General features: G+C 51.0%; 1 protein-coding gene across 4 annotated transcripts; it reads right to left on the bottom strand.

The window, feature by feature from the left end:
• Positions 1-466: 466 nt before the first annotated feature.
• On the bottom strand, positions 467-23607 carry Cabp1 (calcium binding protein 1). 4 transcript variants are annotated; one of them, XM_040289391.2, is made up of 7 exons: positions 22845-23607; positions 10319-10498; positions 6136-6166; positions 5709-5852; positions 4627-4736; positions 4046-4193; positions 467-938 (listed from the first exon to the last, which is right to left on the bottom strand). In XM_040289391.2, the coding sequence occupies exons 1-7, from the start codon at positions 23490-23492 to the stop codon at positions 913-915; spliced, it is 1287 nt and encodes a 428-aa protein (XP_040145325.2). In that variant the 5' UTR covers positions 23493-23607; the 3' UTR covers positions 467-912. The 4 variants fall into 4 exon arrangements, with proteins under 4 accessions (XP_040145325.2, XP_040145324.1, XP_013219016.3 ...); XM_040289390.2 differs by lacking the exon at positions 22845-23607 and adding an exon at positions 16008-16596; XM_013363562.4 differs by lacking the exon at positions 22845-23607 and adding an exon at positions 15318-15978.
• Between the last annotated feature and the right edge of the window lie 312 nt (positions 23608-23919).

A 23919-nucleotide genomic window follows, 5' to 3' on the forward strand; every position in this document is an offset into this window, starting at 1 on the left:
ATCTGTCTCCTCACACAGGCTAGGATTTCCTTCAGGGTAAAGCCCTTGTTGTCGCTTCCTCAGGAAAGCCCTCCCTGACCTCCTTAGAGTAGGCCAGGACCCCTGTACACCCTGCTGAAGGGCCTCTGTATGCTTCCTTCTAGCCACATCACCATTTATATCGTGTCTGGGTATGTTTATGTCATGTCTACTTCCCTGACCAGCACGAAAGCTCCAGGAAGTCAGGAAATGGTACACCGGGCAGCGGCATACCCAGCTAAATGACCACATTCCTCAGTTTCCCCTATTAGAGAGAGGTACTATGTTTTAACCTATGGAATGGGGACAGAAGTCACCGGGTATATACTAGTTACTCAATAAATGCATGTTGAACGCAGGAAAGTTCAGCCAGTTCCATGCAAGCGGCGCGCAGGAAATTTGTGCATCATCTAACGAGGACCAAGAACTAAAGACCACCCCGGCCATCTGTCTCTTGGAAATATTTTTATTGGTTCTGAGATCACAGGGCTAGGCGAGCTGGGACGGGCATAGAGCGAAGGAGGGCGGCGACAGGCTTTGCCCCGGGGCAGACATGCTGTGTGGGGTCTGCTGGCGGGCTCCCTGGCCCACCCAGCCAGCAGCGGCTGGGTACATGGCACTTGGCGCCTGGCGTGACCTCTGCCGGCTTGGCACTGTGGCCTCCTCGTCGTCGGCGGGCGCCCCCTTTTCCAGTTGCAGGAGTTGTGAGTCTTTCACAGTGCGGAGGGGTGGGGGTCCGGGGTGGGCACCTCCCCGGGGTGCAGGCAGGCCCCATCCGCCAGTACATCCTGGGCTCTCGGCGGCTACGGCGGGGGCGGGGCGAGGCGAGCTCTGGCTCCTCTTCTCCCCTCCCCGCTGTGGGAGCTTGGCAGTCCTGGAGGGGCCCTTGCGGCCTCAGCGGGACATCATCCGGACAAACTCTGCAAAGGTACAGGAACAGACAGGGAGACGGGACAGTCAGGGCGCGGCCCAGGAGGCTGCCTCCACGCCCCTCTTCCCATCACACTGCCCTGACTCTGCGCTGATCCCCCACATCCACTCTGCCCCCTCCAAACGACGTCCTGCACAGCAACCAGTGTGAGCCTCTAATCTGCACACGTGACCCCTGATTAAACCTCTGTGGCTCCACTGAGATGATGTCCAGTGTCCTGCAGCAGCCCCAGGGCCCTCCCTGAGCTGGCCTGGCTGCTGACATCTCCCGTCCCATGCTCCAACCCCACCTGCCCATCAGAACGCAGATGGCTCACGCTTGCTACTGTATGCTCTCTCCCCCTGCCCCTCTCTTTCTCCTGTCCCCCACCTCTCAGTTTCCTACAAGCTGTCCCCAAGCCTTTCTTTTCTTTCCTATACGTAATTTTTCAGAGTAGTTTTAGGTTTCTGGCAAAATTGATTGGAAGGTACAGAAATTCCCCTTCTAACCTCTGTTCTACTTATACATAGCTTCCCCAACCGTCAACATGTCCCACAGGAATAGGACATTTCAACAGATGAACCCACTTTGATACCTCCTTATCACCCAACATCCATAGCTGACATCCCCGGTTTGTTCTTGGTGTGGCACATTCTTTGGGTCTGGATACATATATAATGACAAGTATCTACTATTCTGGCATCTGGAGCAGTTTTACTGCCCAACTCCAGGCAATCGGTGATCTTTTTACTCTCTATGGAGACATTTTGGCCTTTTCCAGTAGATCACATAGCCTAGAATCATACAGTACATATGTAGCCTTTTCAGATTGGCTTCTTTCACATAGTAATATGCATTTAAGGTCCATCTATGTCTTTCTGAGGCTTGATAGCTCATTCCTTTTTAGTGATGAAAAAAATATTCCATTTTCTGGATTACCACAGTTTATTTATCCATTCACCTATTGAGGGACACCTTGGTTGCTTCCAAGATTTGGCAATTATGAACAAACCTGCTACAAACACTGGTGTGCAGGTTTCCATGTAGACAGAGTGTCAATGCATTAGGATCAATATCGTTCTTTTTCACCGGGTGGCTCCTACCCATCTTTCAGGTCTCCATTCATTTATAACCTCCTTCCCTAATCCCTCCCCCTGGCTGTGCCTGCTCTGCTTCCTTCAACATAGCATGCACCACACTGCTTTTCTGTTTTCTTGCTTCCAAAGGTAGTGAACAGGTCTCAGTCCACGGCAGGTGAACAACACACCTTGACAGAATGAATGGGCAATGCCAGGCTCTTGAGGATGGGCCGTCATCTGCAGTGGGTGCTATCTAGACACAGGGCAACCTGAGATTTTCAAAGCTGATGCGAGCAAACCTTCAATCCATCTGTGCACACTCTCACCTCCCTTGAAAGCCAACTACTCCCCAGAGAAGACCTCCCAAGACTTTGTGTCCTGGACACATACTCTGACACACGCTTATCCTGTCTTTCTGCTCAGGATGCAAGGTCCTGAGTACAGGGTCATGTTACTTTTCTCTCCCACATGGCTTTGTGCTTGGAAAGGTATCTTGTGTGGGAGAACATAATAGTTGGGATTCCAGGCCTGGGTCTGTGCCCCAGCTCTGCCTCCTAATAGTTAGCCAATTCTTGAGCAAGTTATTTACTTCTCTGAGCCTCAGTTTCCCCGTGTGAGGAAATAATAGTGAGATGTATAGAGTCGTTGCAAGAATTAAATGAGATAATATATATAAAGCTACTTAGTATGACTGGCACATGATAAGTGTACAATAAGTGATAACTATTATTACTATTGATTCCTTTAAAAACTGTTCCCTGAATATTAGGTATGTGTCAGGTGCTCAGTTATGTAGGAAATGCAGAGATCAAAAAAACAGGGTTCCTTTTCTCTCAAGTTTCAGAGTCAAGTGGGGTGATGACTATAAGCAGCAGTTGGGGGACAGTGTGAGGAATGAGGGTGAACCTGAAGTGCTATAAAAGCCCAGAAAAGAGAAAGTTCAGTCTGAAGGACCAGGAAAGAAGTACTGGAGGAAGTGGCCTCACTTCTGGGCCTTGAAGGGAGAATAAAATTTAGTCCGAGTGGAGAACAGAAAAAAAGGCATCCTAGCAAAAAGAACAAGAGGGCCTCGTAGGCTCATGGACCATGAGTATTTTGGAGGAGATGAGTAAAGGCATGGTAGAAAGTGAACTACAGTCAGAAATCACAGGCTGAGGTCAGATTGAGGAATGTGGTGTTCAGAAAGTAAGCACCATGCCGGGTGCAATGGTGCATGCCTGTCATCCCAGTGGCTTGGGAGGCTAAGGCAGGAGGATCATGAGTTCAAAGCCAGACTCAGCAACAGCGAGGTGCTAAGCAACTCAGTGAGACCCTCTCTATAAATAAAATACAAAATAGGGCTGGGGATGGGGCTCAGTGGTTGAGTGCCCCTGAGTTCAATCCCCAGCACCAAAAAGAAAGAAAGAAAGGAACCACCATGGATGGATGCATGAGATGGGCAGATGGATAGAGATGGATGGAGGCACAGGGACACAGAGATAGGTGGATGGATGAACAGATGGATATAGGTGGGTAAATGACTGAACAGACAGATGGAGAGATCAATACAATATGAATAGAAGTCCAGGCAGATGCATAGAGATATATGAATGTAGGAGCAGAAGAACAGAAGTGGGAGAAATGAATGAGCATTTAGATAATGAATGTAAGGTGAAGGTGAAGGTATAGAAGAATGAATAGATGCACGAATGGAGAGGTAAACGTGTGAGTAAATGGCTGTATGGATGATTATTTAGAGGTGACTTATGGATACCTAGGCATCCAGACAGATGAAGAGATGAATGTAGGAAATGATGGAGATAAATATGGAGAGATGAAGAAGTGAAGGGACAGGTAGATGGATGAATGATGGCTAGATGGATGCGGGTAAGGATGGGAGTGGACTAGAGGGGCAACTGGACAGTGGGATGAGAGAATGGAAGGGCAGGATGATAGAAGGTTGGGCTGGATGGCTGCTTGTATGGTGGATACACAGTTGGAGGACTCTGTGGCCGGCCACGGCTGGCTGGCTTCTCTCCTGTGTTCAAGTGCCACCTACCTTCAAAGTCCACTCGTCCATCCCCATTGAGGTCCACATCTCGGATAATTTCCTCTATGTCTCGGTGCCCCACCTGATGACCCAGGAGCTTCCTCATGGCCTCTCGCAACTCACTGGTGCTTATCTCCCCGTCACCGTTGGTGTCAAACTAGAGAGGGCAGAAGGAGGGAGACGGGAGCAGCAGGTCCCAAGGCCATGCTCCTTCTTCAGACCCAGTGTCCACCCTTCTCTGGAGTCACTCTTCTGTCCAAGTTCCGCACTGGTCTGGAACCCAGGTCCCAGCCTTCTTCTCTCTTTTTTAATCTTTGTTTTGTTTTGTGTTTTGTTCTGAGGTACTAGGGATTGAGCCCAGGGCACTGTACCTCTGAGCTACACCCCCAGCCCTTTTTATTTTATTTTTTAAAATTTTGAGTCAGGGTCCTGTTTGAGGCTGACCTCAAACTTGTAATCCTCCTGCCTCAGCCTCCTGAGTTGCTAGGATTACAAGCATGTGCCACCACTGTGCCTGGCTCCCAATCTTCTTTTCAAGCAGCCATCCTGGGATCCCGGCTCTATCGGCCTTGTCATGGCCTGTCACTCACCTCTCGAAAGGCATCTCTCAGTTCTTTTACTCCAATCATGTCGGCCGTCTCTGCCAGGAGTTTAGGCCCCATTAGCTCCACGAAGTCATCAAAATCCACATGGCCACCCACTGGAGCAAGAGGAAAGGGGCCAGGTCACCCTCAAGCCACACATTCCCCATCTCCAACTTGGAAGGAGAGCACTGCCAACCCCTGGTTGGTTCTGCCTGTGTCTGGCTCCAGGTGACAAGCAAAGGCCAAACAAGGACAGAGAGGTGACCACAGGTGGGTGGTTTGTCAAGATTGGCTCAGGGGAGTGGCCAGAGGTTGAACAAGGGAGCCAATCAGGAAGTAGATAGGGGTAGATATGGAAGAGAGAACGAGGTATTGGCTCAGAGTCAGGCAGAGCCTTTCAAAAATGGAAAGAGTGGGACACTCATAGAAAGGCGGAGAGAAGCAGAAGTTATGTGTGCCCAAGCCTTGCCCTCGTTGTGCCAACGCAGACTCAACTTCCAAGTGGATAGGTAGAAGGACCAGAGGACTGGTACCCACTGCCTGCTAACAACAGCTCTCAAACAGGGACCCACAGGAGTAGGGGATAAATACCCAGCTGGAAAGGTAGGGAGGGATGCGGGGGGGGGGGGACACTCTTAGGTAGCCATTCTATATCAACCCCAACAGGCTGAGCCCAGCCCCTCCGTGGTAGCTGGCATGAGAGTCAGCCCTGGGTGGGTTCCTTCCCTATCCTATCTCACTTCCTCACTGCCTACCAATCCTTTCCTTCACTTACCAAATATACCCTTTGCACTCAGATCACTATCTCAGAAAAACCCAGACTCAGACAGAGAAAAACAACCATAGCATTCCTCTGATCATTTTTTTTGCTGTGAGCCAGGTATTGGACTGTTTTACATATATTACCTAATTTACTTCTTCAGCTCCACTCCCCTGTTACACTCTTACTTTATAGATGAGGAAACTGAGGCTCAGAGAGGGTAAGCGCTTTGTACCAGGTCACACAGCTGGAAAAAAAAATGGATGTAGTATTTGAACCCAGGGTTGTCTGATGAGAAGGGATGGAGGTGCCGAGCGGAGGGACTCACGGTTCATGTTGATCTGCTGGGATAGCTCAATGAGCTCCATCTCGGTGGGCATGTAGCCCATGGTGCGCATACAGTTGCCCAGGTCCCGACAGTTGATGTAGCCGTCCTTGTCCTTGTCAAATTCTCGGAAGGCCTCTCGTAGCTCTGGGGAAAGGAACAAAGGCAGGGGGGTAGGACCCACAGAGCCTTAGGGAATAAAGTCAGCCTCTGGGAACAGAGCCCACCAGAAAGATGGGCCCTGGGGTCCCTCAGAACTCTGGGCTTCTCTCAGGCTCCTTCTTCCAATGGCTGGGTCCCCAGCAGATGCCCTGCTCTGTACCAGGCCCTGTTCCCAGGAGGCCAGGAGGCCCTGACTCTCTTCCCACCATCTCCCTCCCATACCTTCCTGGAGGCTGAGCAGCCCTTTCCCCCGAGGTCCAAGTTTTACCTTCGATCTCCTCTGGTCGCAGTGATCTGTCCTGAAACAAAAGAACAAGTCCTGTTAGCAGCAGCAGGGGACCTGGGAGTTATAAGATGTCCATCCAGTTAGAGGCCCTCCAAGGGGCAGCTGGCTCTGGGTGGAAAGGGATAGGAATGGCGCAGAGGTTTGCCTGGACCACGTCCTTGGAGCCCCACAATGAGCCACAGACACAGAAGCTCCTGGGCCTCTCAGAGAAGCCCAAGGATCCACTGAACCCTGAGCCTGGGCACAGAACCGCTGTGGTCCTTATTCCAGATACAAGAGTAGGTCAGGAACAGAGCTGGTGCCGAGGCAAATACCTGTAAATAAAGCAGGGCCAGGGGAGGTCACCAGAGAGAGGAGAGCAACACCCAGTGACATCAGGGAAGGGGGCAGAAGCCCTCAAGGCAATCAGAAGCAGGGCTGCAAGGCAAGAGAAAGCGGGGACCATACAGGGAGCCCCGGAGGGCGGAGGAGGAGCCAGGGGAAGGGGAGGCAGAATTGGGACTAGGCCCTGCTTCCTGGGCATTGCCCCCATTTGCCCCCATCCTTACACTTGCCCTGTTACAGGACACAGTATAGGACCCTGCCGGCCACCAGTGCCTCTGACGGCTGCCAGGGTCCAAAGCACACATCTCCAGCCTCCAGCAGGGCCCAGGTCTCCTGGGGGAGTCAAGGAAACCCCGGGTCCAGGCATCAGAACAGATGGCAGAGAAGTCTCCAAAGAGCAGGCCCCAGAGGAAGCACAGGGCAGGCTCTGGATGGTGAGCTCTGCCCAGGAGGGAGACAGACTGGCACATAATGGATACGGAGGCCCAGGTGGGCCTGGTTAGGAGACTCCCCAACCCCCCCCCCCCAGCATTCTAGCTCTCTGCCTTTGGGCAGGGAGAACATGAGGCAGGCTGAACTGAGGAGGCTCATGGCAGGGTGGGCACCTTGTCACGAACCCAGGCACGCAGGCAGGCCACTGTGAGCAGGGGGCATCTCCACTGCGCACATAGGCCATCCCAGCCAGCAGAGCCAGGGTGGGTGGAGACTGTGGCTGCCACCCACTCCATACTGGCTCCAGGGTGAGGGACAAGGCAGTAGGAAGCCTGAGGCTCCCGGTGAAGGGGTGCTGGTGATGAGAGTGTGTAGGAGCTGGGAACCGGCAGCCTGGGGGCAGCCAGAGTCTCCAGGCACGAGGAGTCGCCTGAAGGGATGTCGGTCCTGGGTGACCCGGTCTTGTGGACTCACCTACAAGGCTTGTCAGCGTGCAAGGTGCGAGGGTATGTCGATTTTGTCCCCAGACAGACCCACAGATCTTATTGGGTTTACAAATTGTTTTTTTTCATTTGTACAAATGAAAGTGAGTACAGACATCCTTTGGTCTCAGTGGGGCATTGATTCCAGGAACCCCCGTAGATACCTTGATCCAAGGATGCTCAAGTCCCTTATAAAAAAAGACATAGCATTGGGGCTGGGGTTGTGGCTCAGCAGTACAGCGCTTGCCTAGCATGCGTTAGGCACTGAGTTCAATCCTCGGCACCACATTAAAAAAAATAAAGATATTAGGGCTGGGAATGTGGCTCCGCAGTAGAGCGCTCACCAAGCACGTGGGAGACCCTGGGCTCACTCCTCAGCACCACATAAAAATAAATAAAAAATAAAGGTATTGTGTCCAATTACAACTAAAAAAAATTAAAATATATAAAAAAGATAATGTGTCCACCTATAACCAAAAAATAAATATTTTTTAAAAGTATTTGTGGCTGGGGTTGTGGCTCAGGGGTACTGTGCTTGACTAGCGTGTCCAAGGCCCTGGGTTCAATCCTCAGCACCACATAAAGATAAATGGAGGTATTATGTCCATCTATAACTAAAAAATAAATATTAAAAAAGATGTAGTATTTGCACATAGCCCATGCACATCTTCCTACATCTTTTTTTTTCTTAATATGTATTATTTAGTTTTAGGTGGGCACAATATCTTTATTTAATTTTTTTTCCTGTACCTCACGCATGCTAGGCAAGCGTGCTACCACTTGAGCCACATCCCCAGCCCCCTTCCCACATCTTTTAAATCATCTCTAGATGACTTGTAATACCTAATCCAAGGTAAGTGCTATGTAAATAGTTACACTGTCCATATTCAGTACAGATGCAACTGGGGGGGGAGTACCAGGGATTGAACCCAAGGGCGCTTAACCACTGAGCCACATCCCCAGCCCTATTTTTATATTTTATTTAGAGACAGGGTCTTGCTGAGTTATTTAGGGCCTCACTAAGTTGCTGAGGCTGGCTTTGAACTTGTGATCCTCCTGCCTCAGCCTCCCAAGATGCTGGGATTATAGGTGTGCATCACCACACCCAGACAGATACAATTTTTTAAAAAATATGTTTTTAGTTATAGATGGACATAATACCTTTATTTTATTTTTACATAGTGCTGAGGATTGAACCCAGTACCTTCCACATGCAAGGCAAGTACTCTACCACTGAGCTACAATCCCAGCCCCATATACAATTTTTGAAAAATATCTTTGATCTGCATTTAGCTGAATCAACTCTTCCACTGAGATGGAACCCATAGAAACAGAGGGCCGACTTAAGTGTGCATACACACCTGCAAAAGTATACTCACTGGGACCAGTTATTGAGCTATAAAAGGAACCCTTCCCACCCATCATGTTTCAAACAACTAGCCACTTCTCTAGGGCCCCATTCTGCAGGACTCGGGGTGGATGGTTGCTGCTGGCCCTCACTGCAGCCCCTTCTATGCCTCTTGTATGTCGAGAACTCAAGGAGCAGCAAACCCAGTACCCCCTTCAAAGTGTGCCTGCAGCAGAGCACTGGTGACTGGTCCAGGGCCCACACACTCTCCCTCATGCCAAGCAGTGAGGGCATGTGTGCTGTGTTCTGGAGTGGAGTTGTGGATGCCCACCCATATCGGGGGGAACTACATGCACCAATGCAGGGGGCCAGGTAGAAGGAAGCACATGCCTGCTCATTTCTGTCTAGTTTATATAGTTAGGGGAGAAGAGCTTGGGCCCTTAAAGTCAGACTGACCTGAGTACAGAGCCCAGATCTGCTACTTCCTAACTGTGGGACCTTGAGCAGGTCACTTCCACTCTCTGAGCCACAGTCTCCCCATCTGTGTTATAGGTTAATACCAGTCCTTACCTCCCAGGGTCTTTATGAACATTGTATGAGACAAGACAAGGACAGTATTCAGCATGTAGTATTCAATAAATGCAACTTACAAGTGCTTGTATCCGAAACATCTTCTTTTCCTTACTCCTGTGACTATTCATAGGATGCTGTCAGGTAGAGTAGCTACTAGTTGCATGCAGCTATTTCAATTTTATTTACAATGAAATAAGATAGATAATTCAGTTTCTTCATTGCACCAGCCACATTTCAAGTGGTCAAGAGCCACATGCTACTAGCGGCTACTATATTGAGCAGCACACATTTTTGACTATTCCCATCACCATAGAAAATTCTACTGGATGAAGCTGTATATACAGAACTGTTAAAAGCACAGTCTAAAAGGAGGCTCTTAGATCACACTAGCTGATTGCCATACTACTACCTATGAGCTGTTACCTTAGCGTGTTACCTCTCTGACTCAGCCTTCTCATCTGTGAAATGGGGGTGACAAAAGCACCTACCTCTTGGAGTTGCTGAGGCTTAAAGGAAGGAATCCATCAACATACTTAACACAGGTCCTGGTACATCCGAAGTGCTCCAAAGAACTGTATCTGCTATCATTACTTCTTTTTTTTTTTCCATTTTTTTGGTACCAGGATTTGAACCCAGAAGCACTTAACTATGAGCCACATCCCTAGCCCCTTTTTGTATTTTATTGGGATCTTGCTGAGTCGCTTAGGGCCTCATTAAGTTGCTGAGGCTGGCTTTGAACTCATGATCTTCCTACCTCAGCCTCCCAAGCCACTGGGATTCCAGGCATGCGCCTCCATGCCCAGCTTACCATTACTTCATGCTGGTAGAAATGGACAAGTCACTTCGTAGCCACAAGTGGGAAACTGGAAGTGAGACTGACAAGCTGGGGGACTATCCACTGGAGGACAGGGACAGCTAGCTGGGTACAGAATCCCTCTTCCTCCCAGTACCTCCTTATGCCCTGGGAAGCCAAGTTCATCGAGCTCCGCTGGGCCAACTTACGTACAGGCTGCCTGTTCTCGGCGAAACCCTTGCGCAGAAAAATACAAGCAGGGCCCAGCAGGTTGTGCATGACGGCGCAGTTTTGGGCCAGCATCAGGAGCGGTCCGGGGAGCTCATCACTGGCTGCCAGCCCCTCCTCGCTTGTCTGCACCACCATGTAGCTGGTCTTCTCCTCCTGGCGCATCTTCAGCCAGCACCAAGTAAATACAAAAGAGAGGCAACGTATCACTTCCTTGCCCACTTAGCTCTTCCAGCCCCAGCTTGGCTCCTGGTCCTTGAGGGACATCTCCTCCTGAGAAGATCCTCCAGAGTCAAGTGGTAGGGTTCAGAGGGCCTCAGGGGGCAGGTCTCAAGTCGGTTCAATAGATGGAGACGCCAATCCTTGACTGACACAGTTGTCCAGGGACAGCTGGGTGTGATGCTCTCTATGTGGCCCATGCACACGCACACGTGCACACGCACGCGCACACACACACACATACACTGATCTATACACAGAATCACATGCTCATGCTCATATGCACACAGAGCTCAGGCTGAGAAGCAATCAGAGGACGGTTTCTGTCCTAATCAATGGGAAGTGTTCTCTCCGAGCGCAATGGAACAATGTCCTTTCTCCAAATGCTTCCAATGGCCAAGCTCCATACTCAAGCTATGTCATGTCTCGCAGCTTACTGATGGGCTCTGATCCTATCCTAGCTGGATCCCCGCTGGAAGCCTGGGGGTGCCATCAAAGTCGGCAACATGGACAACCGTCTCCTTTAGTCTGCTGGACTAGAGGCTGAAAACATAGGTGTCATTGCTGCCATTAATGAAGCAGGCAGGGATCAAGAGGTAGGGATGGGAGGGGTGCAAAATGGATACTACGCACCCCCTTTAAATGGGCAGTCCCACCTAACTCCAGCCACTGTTGCCAAACAGATCTCTTGATTTAAAGCACCAGGTGAGCCAAACAACAAACAGACACCTCTGTGCTTGGATTCCACTTGGTTTACAACCTCAAGATTAGACAGATTTCCCCCCACTCTCCTTTCCCTCCCTCCCGCCTTCCCTGGCTTCCTGCCCGGCCCAGCCTGCTGGACCTCTAGAGGCTAAGGCAGGGGCCTTGTCTGCTGACCAAATATAGCTGTGCTCCCAGGCCCTGGCCAAGCCATTCTCCCCCCTGCAGGTTCCCATGCAGCTATAAAAAGCCAGCACTGCCCACAGACCTTCCCTTAGGACAACAGCAGCATCTAGACACAACATTCAGTTCCACCCCGGCCTCCCCAGCCTGCCAGCCCCTCTCCAGAATTCAGGTCACAGCACTCTGCCCTCAGCCTGGTGCTGGGCGGTCTCCTCTCAGTGTGGGGATTTAGAGCAGAAACTTCCCAAGGAGAGGCAGAGTCGCTGAACCCCTAAAGGCTGTCCTTGTGTGAGAAGCCCAGGGCTGTGCCCCTCTCCTCCCATCCCATTGCACTTCTGAGCCGCTGCCTCCATGGCCTAGGAGAAGATCCCAAGATCCAGGGGCAGCCTGTACCACCAGGCTGAGAAGCAGAACCACCCGTCCCTTGTCCTCTCATGCTTCTCCCCAAAGTCCCCCACTGTGGGGCTACTGAGACCCCCTTCCAATGTCCTAAGCCAATTCCAGGCTTATAGAGAGAAGGAGCAGTATTCTGGTCCCTTAAAGGGAAAGGAGACCCTCAGAATCAAGGTGAAGGAACCCAGTCCCAAGGCTCAAGTTCGGTGAGTCCAAGAAGGGTCAGTTTTAGGAAATCTCAGAAATCGGGGAATGTCAGACAGACTAAGGGCCTATCCTGGCTTGATGCCCCTCAGAGGCAAGAGTCAGAATCTCTGCTGCATGCAGGAGTCAGACTGGAGCTGGCAGAGACCAACACAGACCTTCCCAACTGGGAATGGGAACCAAAGGAAGCCTGGGAGTGGACAGTGACATAACACCAAGAAACCACCTCACAAGATGTTTGCAGAAAATCAGACTTTTTTTGTTTCTGGCTGAATCTCGTGTACTTGATTCAGAATGAGCACAACTGAGGAAGGAGGAGGCAGCAGGTGGCACAGAACTCTGAGAGGCAGTTTGGTATGCTGGCTTTGGACATGGTCTTGGGGACAAGTTCGGGCTCTGCTGCTTGTTTGCTGTGTGACCTTGGGCAGGTCGCTTTCCCTCTCTGTACTCCAGTTTCTTTCCCAGGGATAATCATGTCTCCCCACAGGATTCTTGTGAGAAATAATGAGCGATTGCATAGAAAGTGCTTTGCATAGTGCCTAGAACATGGTAAGACCAAATAAATGGAGTTGCCATAGTAATGACAATCAGGATGATGGTGGTGGTGGTGATATAACTTAAGAGATTCTGTGTGCCAGAAGGCATTTACTTCTGGCTCCAGAGCAAGTGGGGGAACATCTGCCAATCAGGAAAGAAATGAGAAGGATGGAGAGGAATTCGCTCCCACAAAGAAGGAAGCAGTGGTGTCTGGGGAATTTCCACTGCATCTCTTAATGCTAACACTGCCTGGCACCAAGTTGCCCTGGAGCCTGCAGCCCTTCTCCAGCCAGTGATGGCACCTGACAGCCTGGTCCTGCCCAGCTCAGAGCTCTAGGCGTGCCGCCTCTCCTCTTTACCAGCTCTCCAGCTACCGCTCAAGCCAAGCCACAAGCTGACAAGGTCTCCTTGGCACTAAATGGACATGTCCTGGGTGTGGCCTGGCAGCAGGAGGGGCCACCGTGCCTCATAACCTTTACAGGTGTGCAGTCAGAAGTGTGCAGGTCAGAAGTCCCTCTCCCTGCAGGAGTTCCAGAATTTAAACAATGCATGCTTGGTGAGAATGCATGGCTACACTGAGTGGGAATTTGGACTAGATGACTTCTAAGGTCAGATCCAGGAATCTAGGTAGAACATTTCTGACAGCAGGAGAAATAGAAAGGCAGCCTCTCCCAGAGGGGAAAAAATAAAAAATAAAACCCAACCTTGACTTCACACATCCAGGGTCTAAATCCCAGCCCTGATTGAGACCTTTGAGACCTTAAGAAAGCTCTTATCTCTGTGTCCAGCAGCTTTCCCTGCAAACTAGCCAAGAAAACTACTTTGTGGAAAAGAGTAAGCGAGATAGCAGATGTTAGATATGTTGTAAATAAGAAAAAGCAATCATTACTACTTTCTGAGGAACATGACATTGAATGAAGCCCATTTTAATGATCTTTTGACTTATTCCATTGGTTCAGAACCTCCTGGCCTGGAGGTGTGACTCAAGAGCAGAGCATGAGCTTAGCATGCAGAGGCCCAGGGTTCTGTCCCAGCACCAATAATAACATCAGACTCTTCATTTTTCCTTTTTCTCCTCCATCCCTCTTCTCTAAAATACAGAGTGGGAAAAATATGATTACAATGACAATAATACTAATATTGATTACTATATGCCTAACACTATTTAGTTTTCACAATTGCCTTAAGAGAGAGATATTAGAGCTGAGGTTATAGCTCAGTGGTCACTTGCTTAGCATGCATAAGGTCCTGGGGTTTGATCCCCAACACTGCAAGAGAGAGAGGGACCCCAAGAGAGGCATAAATTGATGGACACGGGAACTGAGGTACAGAGAGATTAATTTGCTAAGGTCACAAGATGTGGGAGAACTGTTGTGACTCTTAAACACTCTACTGTGTAAGGGCAGATGGGCGAGGGGGACAGAAAGACAGCTCTTGTTCCTAACTTCAGCCCCTCAAACTCTGGACAGAACCCATTGCGAGGATGTTCGCCTATGGTCCTCTAGACAAATTCAGATCAGTTTCTGCTTCTCTGATTCTGCACCGAGGCCACCTCTGGTGTGGCAGATTCCTCTAAGAAGATGACAGATTATAGGGGGCGGTCAGAAACACGCAGACGCAACCATCCATCCTCAGAAGGATCCAAGGAACGGCAAAGATTAAATGGAATTTGATGTGAGCAGCTTAGCTGAATGAAGAAGTTGACAGGCAGAAAAGCCCAAAATGTCCTAAATGGAGAAGCCATCACAGGGACGGAGGATGGAGGATGGGGCTGGTATAAAGGTGCCATTAGCTGACCTGAGACCCTAGGTGTGTCTCTAAACCCCTCTGAGTGGCCATCGAGTTCCTTTGGAAAATGGAAGAATTGGAGGAAGATATCCCTATGTCTCCTTTTTCCTTTAAATAATGTCTGAGTTTGGCCTGACTACGGAGGGCTAGAAATACAGAGAGAGCCCATCTGAAGCAAAATCCAGTAGATACAAGCCCAGATCTGCATGAAAGATGCCTTAAGAGTGATTATTTTCTTCCCCAATGGAATTCTTGCAAAAGAATATTATCCTAGTGTATAAGCATTAGATCCAATCCAGAAAGTGATTGATGGACACACCTGCTAAACATATCTCTTGGGCATCCTGTTTCTTAAGGGAACCAGTCCTGGGCCAGAAGCTAGTCTGGTCATTCTTGAGATTCCGTGATGGGACTTGGGAATTATTGAAGGTAGATGATAGTCTGCTTGGTGCTTTTCAGCAGCAATGGGCTCTACTTCAAAACTCACAATTCTGAAGACTTAGAGACCACCAGAGAGGCGCACAGACCCCAGAAGGTTATGAATGAGCCCCCGAGCATGCTGCTGTGAAGGATCTTCTGGATCCTGCCTGATTCAAAGGATCTTCTGACCTGCACTGATATCCTAAGAATCCACACTTTTCATTTTACGGTCCAAAATCCCCTAAAGCTACGTGATTTGAAGCTAACTTCTGTGCAAATTCCCAAACACAGACTCCCCCCCACTCTCCACCAACCCCCCAGCATGCAGCTCTAGGACCCAACTTCAGCTTGGGGTCTGAGACATAAGCATCTGTGATAGGAGGGTATCTGGAGCTAAGAACAGGGAAGCAACCTTAGACAGAAACCCCTGGGAAAAAACAGAAAGTTCAGATGCCCACCCGCTCCATGCCCAACCTCTGGGGCAGGTAGCAAGACACCCCATCCCCAACCCCAGGGCTTGGGAGCTCCGGAAACATACCTTCCTGGAGAGATGTCTCAATGGCGACTTGACACAGTTGCCCATCCTAAGCTCAGGCAGCCCCTCTTGGGATCCTCGGGTCCATGAAGGAGGCTCCTTGGGGGCTAGGAGACCTCGGTCTGGGTCACTGCCAACCCCAGCCTCCCTCTGCCTGTGCCGCTCTTCCTCCAAGACCAAGCTGAGCCCTCTTTCTGGCGCGCGTGCTCTCTTACCCGTCTGCCTGCTCCTGCTCTCTTGATTTTTTTTTTTTTTTGGTGGATTGTGTGTGTTTGTGTGTGTTTGTGTGTCTGTGTTTAACTTTCTGGCCACTTTCTTAAGGAGATGAAGGCAGAAGGGGAGAGTGCAGGGCACAGAGAAAATCGCCTGGAGAGATGATGGTAGAGGGCAGCCGAGCTGGGCAGCCTGCCGGATCATCTACATCAGATTAGAGCTGAGTCCTCTTCTCTCTGCTTCTCTCCCCTTCCCTCACCCCCCCTCCTTTTCTCTGCTGCAGGGAGATTGCTTCAGGGAGGGGACCCAGGGTGGCAGCTGCAGCTGGGAATTAGGCCAGCAGATCCAGAAGGAGAAGCTGGCTAGTTTGGACCCCCAACGCCAGGGTGCCTCAGAGCTCACAGCCCTGCACGCACAGACACTCACCACACACACGCCACACATATGCACACATACACAAGCCCCCAGGGAGATGTATGCCTTTTCCGAAGAGCAGTGAGCTGGACAAGCACGCATCCTCATCGCCCCTGGCAGTTCCAGATGGATGAAGAGCAGGCAGCTCCAGTCAGGGGGCCCTGGGAGATCTTGTGACGTCTCCATTACGCTCCATTTTTCACACTTGCCTCATCAGTGAAATGGGATGAGGCTCCAGGGCTGGCAGCACAGCTGAGCCGACAGCTGAGATCAGTTCCTCCTGCCCCCAGTGCTGTGTGCAAGCTCTCCAATCCAAGGGAAGCCAAGAGGTGGCCCCCAGCGGGGAGCACGGTGGAGGCAGCACTGGCACAGAGGGCACTGGCAAGGTCCCCAGATCTTCTCCTCATCCTCTGCCTAATCCTGAGTGAAGATCTTTCATGGTTTTCCTTGGGGAGCAGAGCACAGAAGCCGCCCTTTACAAATGGTCTCCAAGGTCCCACAGCTGGAACTTTATAGGTTCTTCTTCGCTCCTACAGATTCTGGCTTTGATGTGAATTCATCTCAAGTCTCAGATGTCCCATTTGAGACCTTCGGCCTGAGCCAGAAGGAAGAGAGGAAGCATCCCTGCTTCCCCGCATCTGACTTTCTCCAGCAGGGGGCACCAGAGATAGATTGGGAGACAGGACTCTTGGGGGGGGGGGCGGGATGCAAGCGGTTCTCTCACACAGAGCTCAAAAGAGTTTCAGGTCCAGCTTGGGTGACCAGTTGGAAATCCTGTTAGGGAAGATGGCTGGGGCCACCGCCCAGAGGGTGACACTGACTCACTCCTAGAGGCCTGGGAAGGAGGACCGTTGCTGGCCTCTGATGGTCACGGTGCTGTGTTGCTGGTCAGGGAATGGTTTAATCAGGGCGGATATTCAGCAGACTTGTTTAGGCCAAACCTCTGGAGGAGACGATGGAGGAGGAGGGACCGCCCCATAAGGTCTAAGGGAGGAGGCTGAGGTGGGGTCGGGTGTGGATGCCTAAAGGGCAGGAAAGAGGGTGAAGATGCCAGGCAGCAGGGGCAGGAAGAGTGAGCAGCCAACATAAATGCCATCTTCAAAGCTGCTTCCTGTGGAAACAGCATGAAGGAAGCACTCCGTGGGCCTGGTCAGACAGGTCAGGCTCAATAGACTCCAATGAAGGGGCAGGATGGGGCAGATGGGGTTGAGTCCTGGCATTCCCAGAGTCCTTCCATTCCTGAGCTCCAGTTTCCTCCACTTGAAAATGGGGCTTCCCCTGCCTTGCCGATAAAGCACACACATTAACAAGTGCGGCACATAGTAGGGGCTCAATAAGTAATTATTCAAACAGAAGGAAGAAGTATCATGTGCTTGGTGTTTATGTGCCAGGCACTGGGCTTGGCTCTGAGAATGTTGTGAGGACCTCTGGGAGCTTATATTCTATTCTAGCTGGTGGGCAAGAGGTAGTAAGGAGATCTGAGCAGTCATTTACTTACATTTCAGATAAATGCTCTGAAGGGAGAAAGACAAGAACTCTGTGAACTGGGTCCAATGGTGCATGCCTATAATCCCAGTAGCTCAGGAGACTGAAGCAGGAGGATCACAGGTTCGAAGCCATCCTCAGCAACTTAGGGAGACCCTAAGCAACTTAGCAAGACCCAGTCTCAAAATTAAAAAATGAAAAGGGCTGGGAATGGGACTCAGTGGTTAAGCACCTCTGGGTTCAATCCCTGGTACCAAAAAAACAAAAAACAAAACAAACAAACAAACAAAAAAAAACCCCCAAACTCTGTGAATGTAAAACAGACAGGGAATCCAACTTAGTCTGGGGGAATCAGGAAAAACTTATAGACAAAATTATTAAAAAAGGACCATCTGCAAACTTGGAGACAAGGCTCACTAGTGGAGCTTGGGTTAGGCTCCAGATACAATCCCAATTCATACCAACTAAACCAGAGAAAGCATATAAAGGCAGCACAGGACAAGGCAGGATTCTCAGTCCTGGCTCCAGGCTAGAATTGCCAGGGAGCTTCCCCAGAAATTCTGATTTACGTAGGTTTAGGTGGGCTCGGGACATTGGAGTTGTTCTAGTCTGTTCTTCAAGGAATTCAAACCTGTAGCCTTTGTTGAGAACCACTAGGGTAAAGCTTCAGAGCCTGGAATGCAGAATGATACTGACCTGGGTTCAAATCTTGTCCTGCTACTTAGTTACCATGTGACCTTGAGGAAATGTTGGTCTCTCTGAACTTCCATTTCTTTTATTTTTAAAATGGGGATTCTAATAACACCTCCCTTAAGGCTCTTATAAGGAGTTAATGAGGTAATATGTGCAAAAGGCTTGGCACAGTGCCAGGCACCTAGAAAGTGCCTCCTTCCCCTCCCTGCATGGCCTTGGTTTTAAAGGGCCATTCATCCAACATCCACTGGTGACTCCTGCCCCCTGCAGGCCAGCTCAGGGCATAACACCCACTTGTCGACCTTGGGACAGGCCTCCGTCCTTGGAAACAGTAGATAGAAGACAGCAAAACCAGGCCCTTATGGAAAAGTCAGGCTCTTGAAGGAAGCTTACCCTGCTGTGTGGGTCGGGGCGAGAGTGACACTAGTTTGAGGTCTGGGGGCAGCAAGGGATACAGGGGTTCAGATCTGAGGCTTTGGAGCTTCCTTAAACCTGAGCTGAGCAGTGGGCAGATAGATGGTTTGATCTTCTAAAGGAAATCAAAAAGGGCTGAGGGGTGAGGGCTTCCTCTGGGGAGTGAAGCACATTGTGTGCCCCCCACTATCCTCATTCACAGAGCTGCAGTCCCTGGGCCTTCCAGAAGCCACGATTCGAGTTCTGGAATGGAATAATAGGATCAGAGGGATGAGAAGGATAAACCCGTTGCTGATTATTCCTGATTAGGGGGAGGCTGGCCTCCCGTCCTGATCAGTTCTATCACTAGCATTTGAACTTGGACGCCAGCCCAGTGGTAAAATGCCTGGGGAAAGCTGGGTCGTAACCTGAGAGGTGCTCTGTGGATTCTTCCGACAACCAGGGAACACGGATAAGTGACTTTCCACCCTGCCAGCATGGTACAGCACAGGCAGGTGTGTTTGGAGACAGGCAGTCCTGCCATTTATTTACTGTGTCACTTTGGACAAGTCACTCCCCTCTCTTGAGCCCTTTCCTCATCTCTAAAGAGGGGGATGACAATACCAACCTCTCAGGTTGCTGTGAAGATAATGCCAACACACTTTGACAATGGTTTGGTGGGATCTAGACTGAGGCCTCAAGTACTCTTGTTTCTCACAGCAACATCCGGAAGCAAATGCAGATACCGTGGAGGACTCTCACCCAACTGATGGAGGCCACTCATAGCATCAGTGATGGATGTTAACCACAAACTGACCTTCTTCTTTCCCCCTCCTCAGGCCCCAGAGGAAAGGCAACAGAGGACACTCAATCTGGGCAGGAATGAGGAACACTCACAGCCCTCATTCTAGGAATATAGGCCTATTATGGTTGAATCCATTAGAACACAAATCACCATGACCTCTCTCACCATCTAAACCAGAGAAACTAAGAAACCTCTGAAGTCCAGAGGCTTATGACACCATTCATTCATTCATTGATTCACTAACAAAATACTGTGATCCAGTTAATGTGTATGGAAACTCAGTCAGCCTTCCCAAATCAGCTATGGGCTTGATTCACATCTGCTTCCTCTACAAGGGTTTTTCTTCTAAGGCTTAAGAGTAAGAACAGAAGGTCTGTACATGAAATAATCTTCCAAGACCCAAAGCCCTAGGTCATGCTTATTCTGAGCTAATTTCTGACACCACATCTTCTCTTTAGGCAGCTAGGTGGCACGTCCTTAGCAGGAAACAGAGAGGAAATCTGGGAAGGACACTCTGCTCCTCTCTTAATAGGCTTTCCTCACCCAGCTCAGAGGCAGCTTTCAAAACACCTTACACAGACCCTTATTCAATTAGACTATTAAAAAGAGCAATAACAGGGCTGGGATTGTGGCTCAGCGGTAGAGTGCTCGCCTAGTTCGTATGAGGACCTGGGTTCGATCCTCAGCACAATAAACATATTGTGTCTAACTACAACTAAAAAAATAAATATTAAAAAAAAGAAAAAAGAGAAATAACATCAATAGAGGCTGCCCTTGATCCAGCCCCCGCTAGGAGCCAGGCATTTGCTGCCCTTAATCCTGTGTAAGCTTCACAATAACTCACAAGGGAGTTTTTGTCAATCTCATTTCTGGATGAAGAAACCTTGGAGAGATAAAATGACATGCTGAGGTCACAGAGCTGGGACTGGAGCCTTCAGCTCTACTGTCTTCCAAACCACACTTTGACACCTTAGCCCCAAATCTACACTGTCTCCCTGCAGACAGTAAGAATGCACCATGAGGTCTTTGGAAGAATCTTAATTCCTATTTCCCCAAATGTAGGAGTCTACCTCCATTGTCATGTTGAACCTGGCTCTCCGAAAGAAAATGCCCTTGGTAGTTAATAACAATAATAATAATAACTAACACAGAGAGTTTATGCACTGGACCACACTCCATACAAAGCTCATATCTCATTTAACCTCCCAAACGTCTCCTTGAGGCACTATGAGTATTCTCTATTTTTCAGGCAAGCAAAGAGCCTTAGTAAGATTACAAGTTACAGAATGAAAGAACAAACCAACAAAAAAAAAATTAGAACTTGAGAGACATGAAAAATAAACTTCTCCAAATATATTTTGCCCTAAGTAGATCCTATCTGAAAGCTTGTATTCAGAACCTTCCCCCCATTTACCTTCTCTGGGCCCCCACCCTGTCTTAAAGGACAGAAATCTCAATACAGCCAGAGACAGAAAAGAAAGACTAATTCCTCTCTGTCACAGGAGGCTGCAGGCTCTGACACCAAAGTCCCAGCCTGGGTGTGCTGTGCTGTTAACTGTTGTTATTCAAACAGATGCCTTTGAGATGCCAGCAGGAAGCCCAAACTGAATGTGCTGGGCTTTAAAAGAAAAAGCCCACAGCTCTAAGAGGCCGGAGCTTCCAAAGGAAGGTAGTAAATATTTGATGGGACCTTCCTGCTCCTCCTGACTCAGATGACCCTGGTGACATTTCAGAACATGGGGCTGGAGAATGTTCTTCATTTAATGACTGGGGAATTAGAAGGAGGAACTAAAGCATGTAGCTGCAGTGCTCTGAGCTCAGAATGGGCTCATGCCGGCAAAATTCTGCAAAGCTGGGAAGCAAGGGTTCTTTTTCCAGGAGCTGAGTCAGATCACCAGCAAACTGAATAACCAGGAAGTGTATGATTCCAGGCCTTCCAAACTGCTAGATCATAAGCCCCCAAATAGCCAGAATCCTGGCTCTCTCGTTCACTGTTGTCTCCCTAATGAGCCGTAAACACTTTGGTAAAGTAGGTGCTCAAAAGATATTTGATAAATGAATGAATTTTTATTGAATAACACACAGCTTTTGTGTTGCAAGCCGGTCCTAATCCACAGACCACTCCTGACTTAACACCCCACACCTCCTAAAACAAAAGCCACTGCAGTGAACTTTTCCTTCAGTCTGTCACTGCTCTAACTCTTCATGGCTCTGCATCCAGATCTGTACTCCAGAGAACTGTTCCCAGCTCACTTGACTAATGAGGGCTCCCTGCAGGAACAAAGCCACACGCTGCTGCCCCATCACACCACCAGAGCAGGCCCGCGCAACCTGAATCCATGTGCAGCTGCCTTCATGTCAGACCTCAGACTGGCATCAGCCACTGCAGAGTAGTATTTTGAAAAGAAATGTGCAGATCTGAAGCAAAACACACACACGGCCTTCTTAGAATGTTGATCCAGCATGACAAGCCAGGAGCTTGAGGCGGCTTCTTTGCTCTAGATCCTAGCACACACCCCAGTGTCCCCAACAAACTAAGCAAATGCTTTGATCAGACCTCTGCATTACACCTCTTGGCTGCCGCAGAACTGTCTCAACGCCCTGCCACTGAGTTCGACTTGATTACAGACTCAGAACTAGAGGAAATTCTGGCTTTGTTCAGGAGTTCAGAGGTTCCTGTCTCCCCAGCCACACAATCACAAACTGTAGGCCTGAATTGTGACCACAAAGCTTTTTAAAGGGCAGATGTCTAGCTCCCTAGGGCCCTTGAGGAAACCAAAGAGCCACTGGTGACCTCTTAGTGGCTTTTCTGACCTTAAGATGCACCCCAACTCATGCTAGAGTTCTATGAGTGTTATTCCACATCCTACAAATCCATAACTGCCCAACTGTCGTCCTAGTGGCATCCTGGAGTGACAACCTCCTTAAAACACCTCAAAGTTCCAGTTTGAGCCATAGCTCTAGACCCCCGCCCCCATGTCTACCCAGACACCTCTTCTCTTTCCTCATATTTTTGATTTTCCTAACTTTTCCCAGGCCTTTGAAGTCGCCATAGGCAATGGCTAGAGTTCCTCATCTCCAAACAAGTCTGTGTGACCCAAGCCTCCCTCTCCCCTTGCTCCAAATCCCTTGCTCTCTTGGGTTGCTCCCTGGCGATATTGGCCAGAGGCCGGAGCAGTGGGTTTGGTGCCACCTGCTCAGAGCGCTCCTCTGTGACCCCACAGATCTCCAGGAGGGCTGTGGAGGTCTCTCCCTTCCAGGACTAGCGGTTCCGGCAGGTGTGAGGAAGGCTAAGTAGCGGTGCCTCGCCCACAAGAGGCCCGGAGCATGGACAGCGCACAGGGTGCTGAATCAGGCACGGGGGTGGAAGAGTGCCGGCCCGCAAGGGCGCCGGGCCGCGGGATGACAGCGGGAGCCGAGGCGTGACCTGGGGACCACGAGCAGCGGGAGTAGGGTCATGGACGCGCCGCAGCAGCAGGGTCCCGAGCGCCTTTCCACGGAGTGCGAGCAGGAGGCGCGGCCCTTACCTGGCCGAAGGCGGAGCTGAGCATGGGGTGCAGCCGGTGGAGGAACGGGTCCGCCTCAGTCGCTGCGGCTGGAGCGGAGTCCCCGCGACCCGGGGCTCGCAGTGAGCCCCGGAGGCCGAGCGCCGGGGACAGCCCCCGTTCCTCCCCATCCCGCCCGCGGGCTGGCGGCAGCGGCGACGGCGGCGAAGGTCGGGACGCCGCAGCCGGCAGCGCCTCCCGGGGCCTGCAGTGCGCCTGGGGGAGCCCGCGCCGGCTCCCCCGCGCGCTCTCCTCTCGCGGCACCGGCCGGCACAGGGGCCTCCGCGAACTGGGGTCCCCGGACGGCGGCGGCGTGCTCGGACAGGCTCCGGGCAGCCGGCGGCCAGGCAGCCCCGGCTCCCGGGCAGGGCCGTGGCGGGGAGCCCGGCTGCCCCCGCTCGCTGCCGCCGCCTTCAGCAGCGACGTCTTGGACTCGCTTTTGGCTATGTGCGAGCTCATCGCGGCGGGGCCCGCGCTCGCATGGCCCGGCGGGGGCGGCGCGGTGCGGCGCTGCGCGGGGCCCCCGGCGGGCAGAGAGCGGGGCGCCCGGCGGGAGCCAAGCCCGAGGACGCGCTGGAGGCGGGCGCCGTCCCCCGGCCGCTTAAATGCGGCCCCGTCGCCACCGCCCATGTGACAAGCGCAGCCTCTACGCCCGGAGCCCCGAGCTCCTGGCGGCTGGCAGTGCAGATCTGGGGGGGCTGCCTGCTGTCCCCCGAGAACCCACCCCCAGCTCTCGGGCGGCCCAGGTACCGCCGCGCCCCGCCCCTTTCCCCGCCCAACGCTCGGGGAGTCCCGCTTCCGGGCGGCCCCTGGTGGCGAAGGGGGCGCTGCAGCGTGCAGCGGCGCGCAGCGGAGAGCGCAAGGAAAGGGGTTTGGCGAACCGCCCCAAAGAGGCCGAGACCCTAGCCGCGTCCGCAGCTCTCCTTATCACCCCCCGGAAGCTTCCACAGTACCCCGGAACCACCCGAACCCCCAAAGTGTAGGCAGGATACACTCTTCAGGGGGTACAACTTTGGCAAGAGGATGAAAGAGGCTCAGGGAACCAAAGAGCCAAGGA

This window comes from Ictidomys tridecemlineatus, chromosome 2 (genome assembly GCF_052094955.1).
Source record: "Ictidomys tridecemlineatus isolate mIctTri1 chromosome 2, mIctTri1.hap1, whole genome shotgun sequence".
Taxonomy (NCBI): Eukaryota; Metazoa; Chordata; class Mammalia; order Rodentia; family Sciuridae; genus Ictidomys; species Ictidomys tridecemlineatus.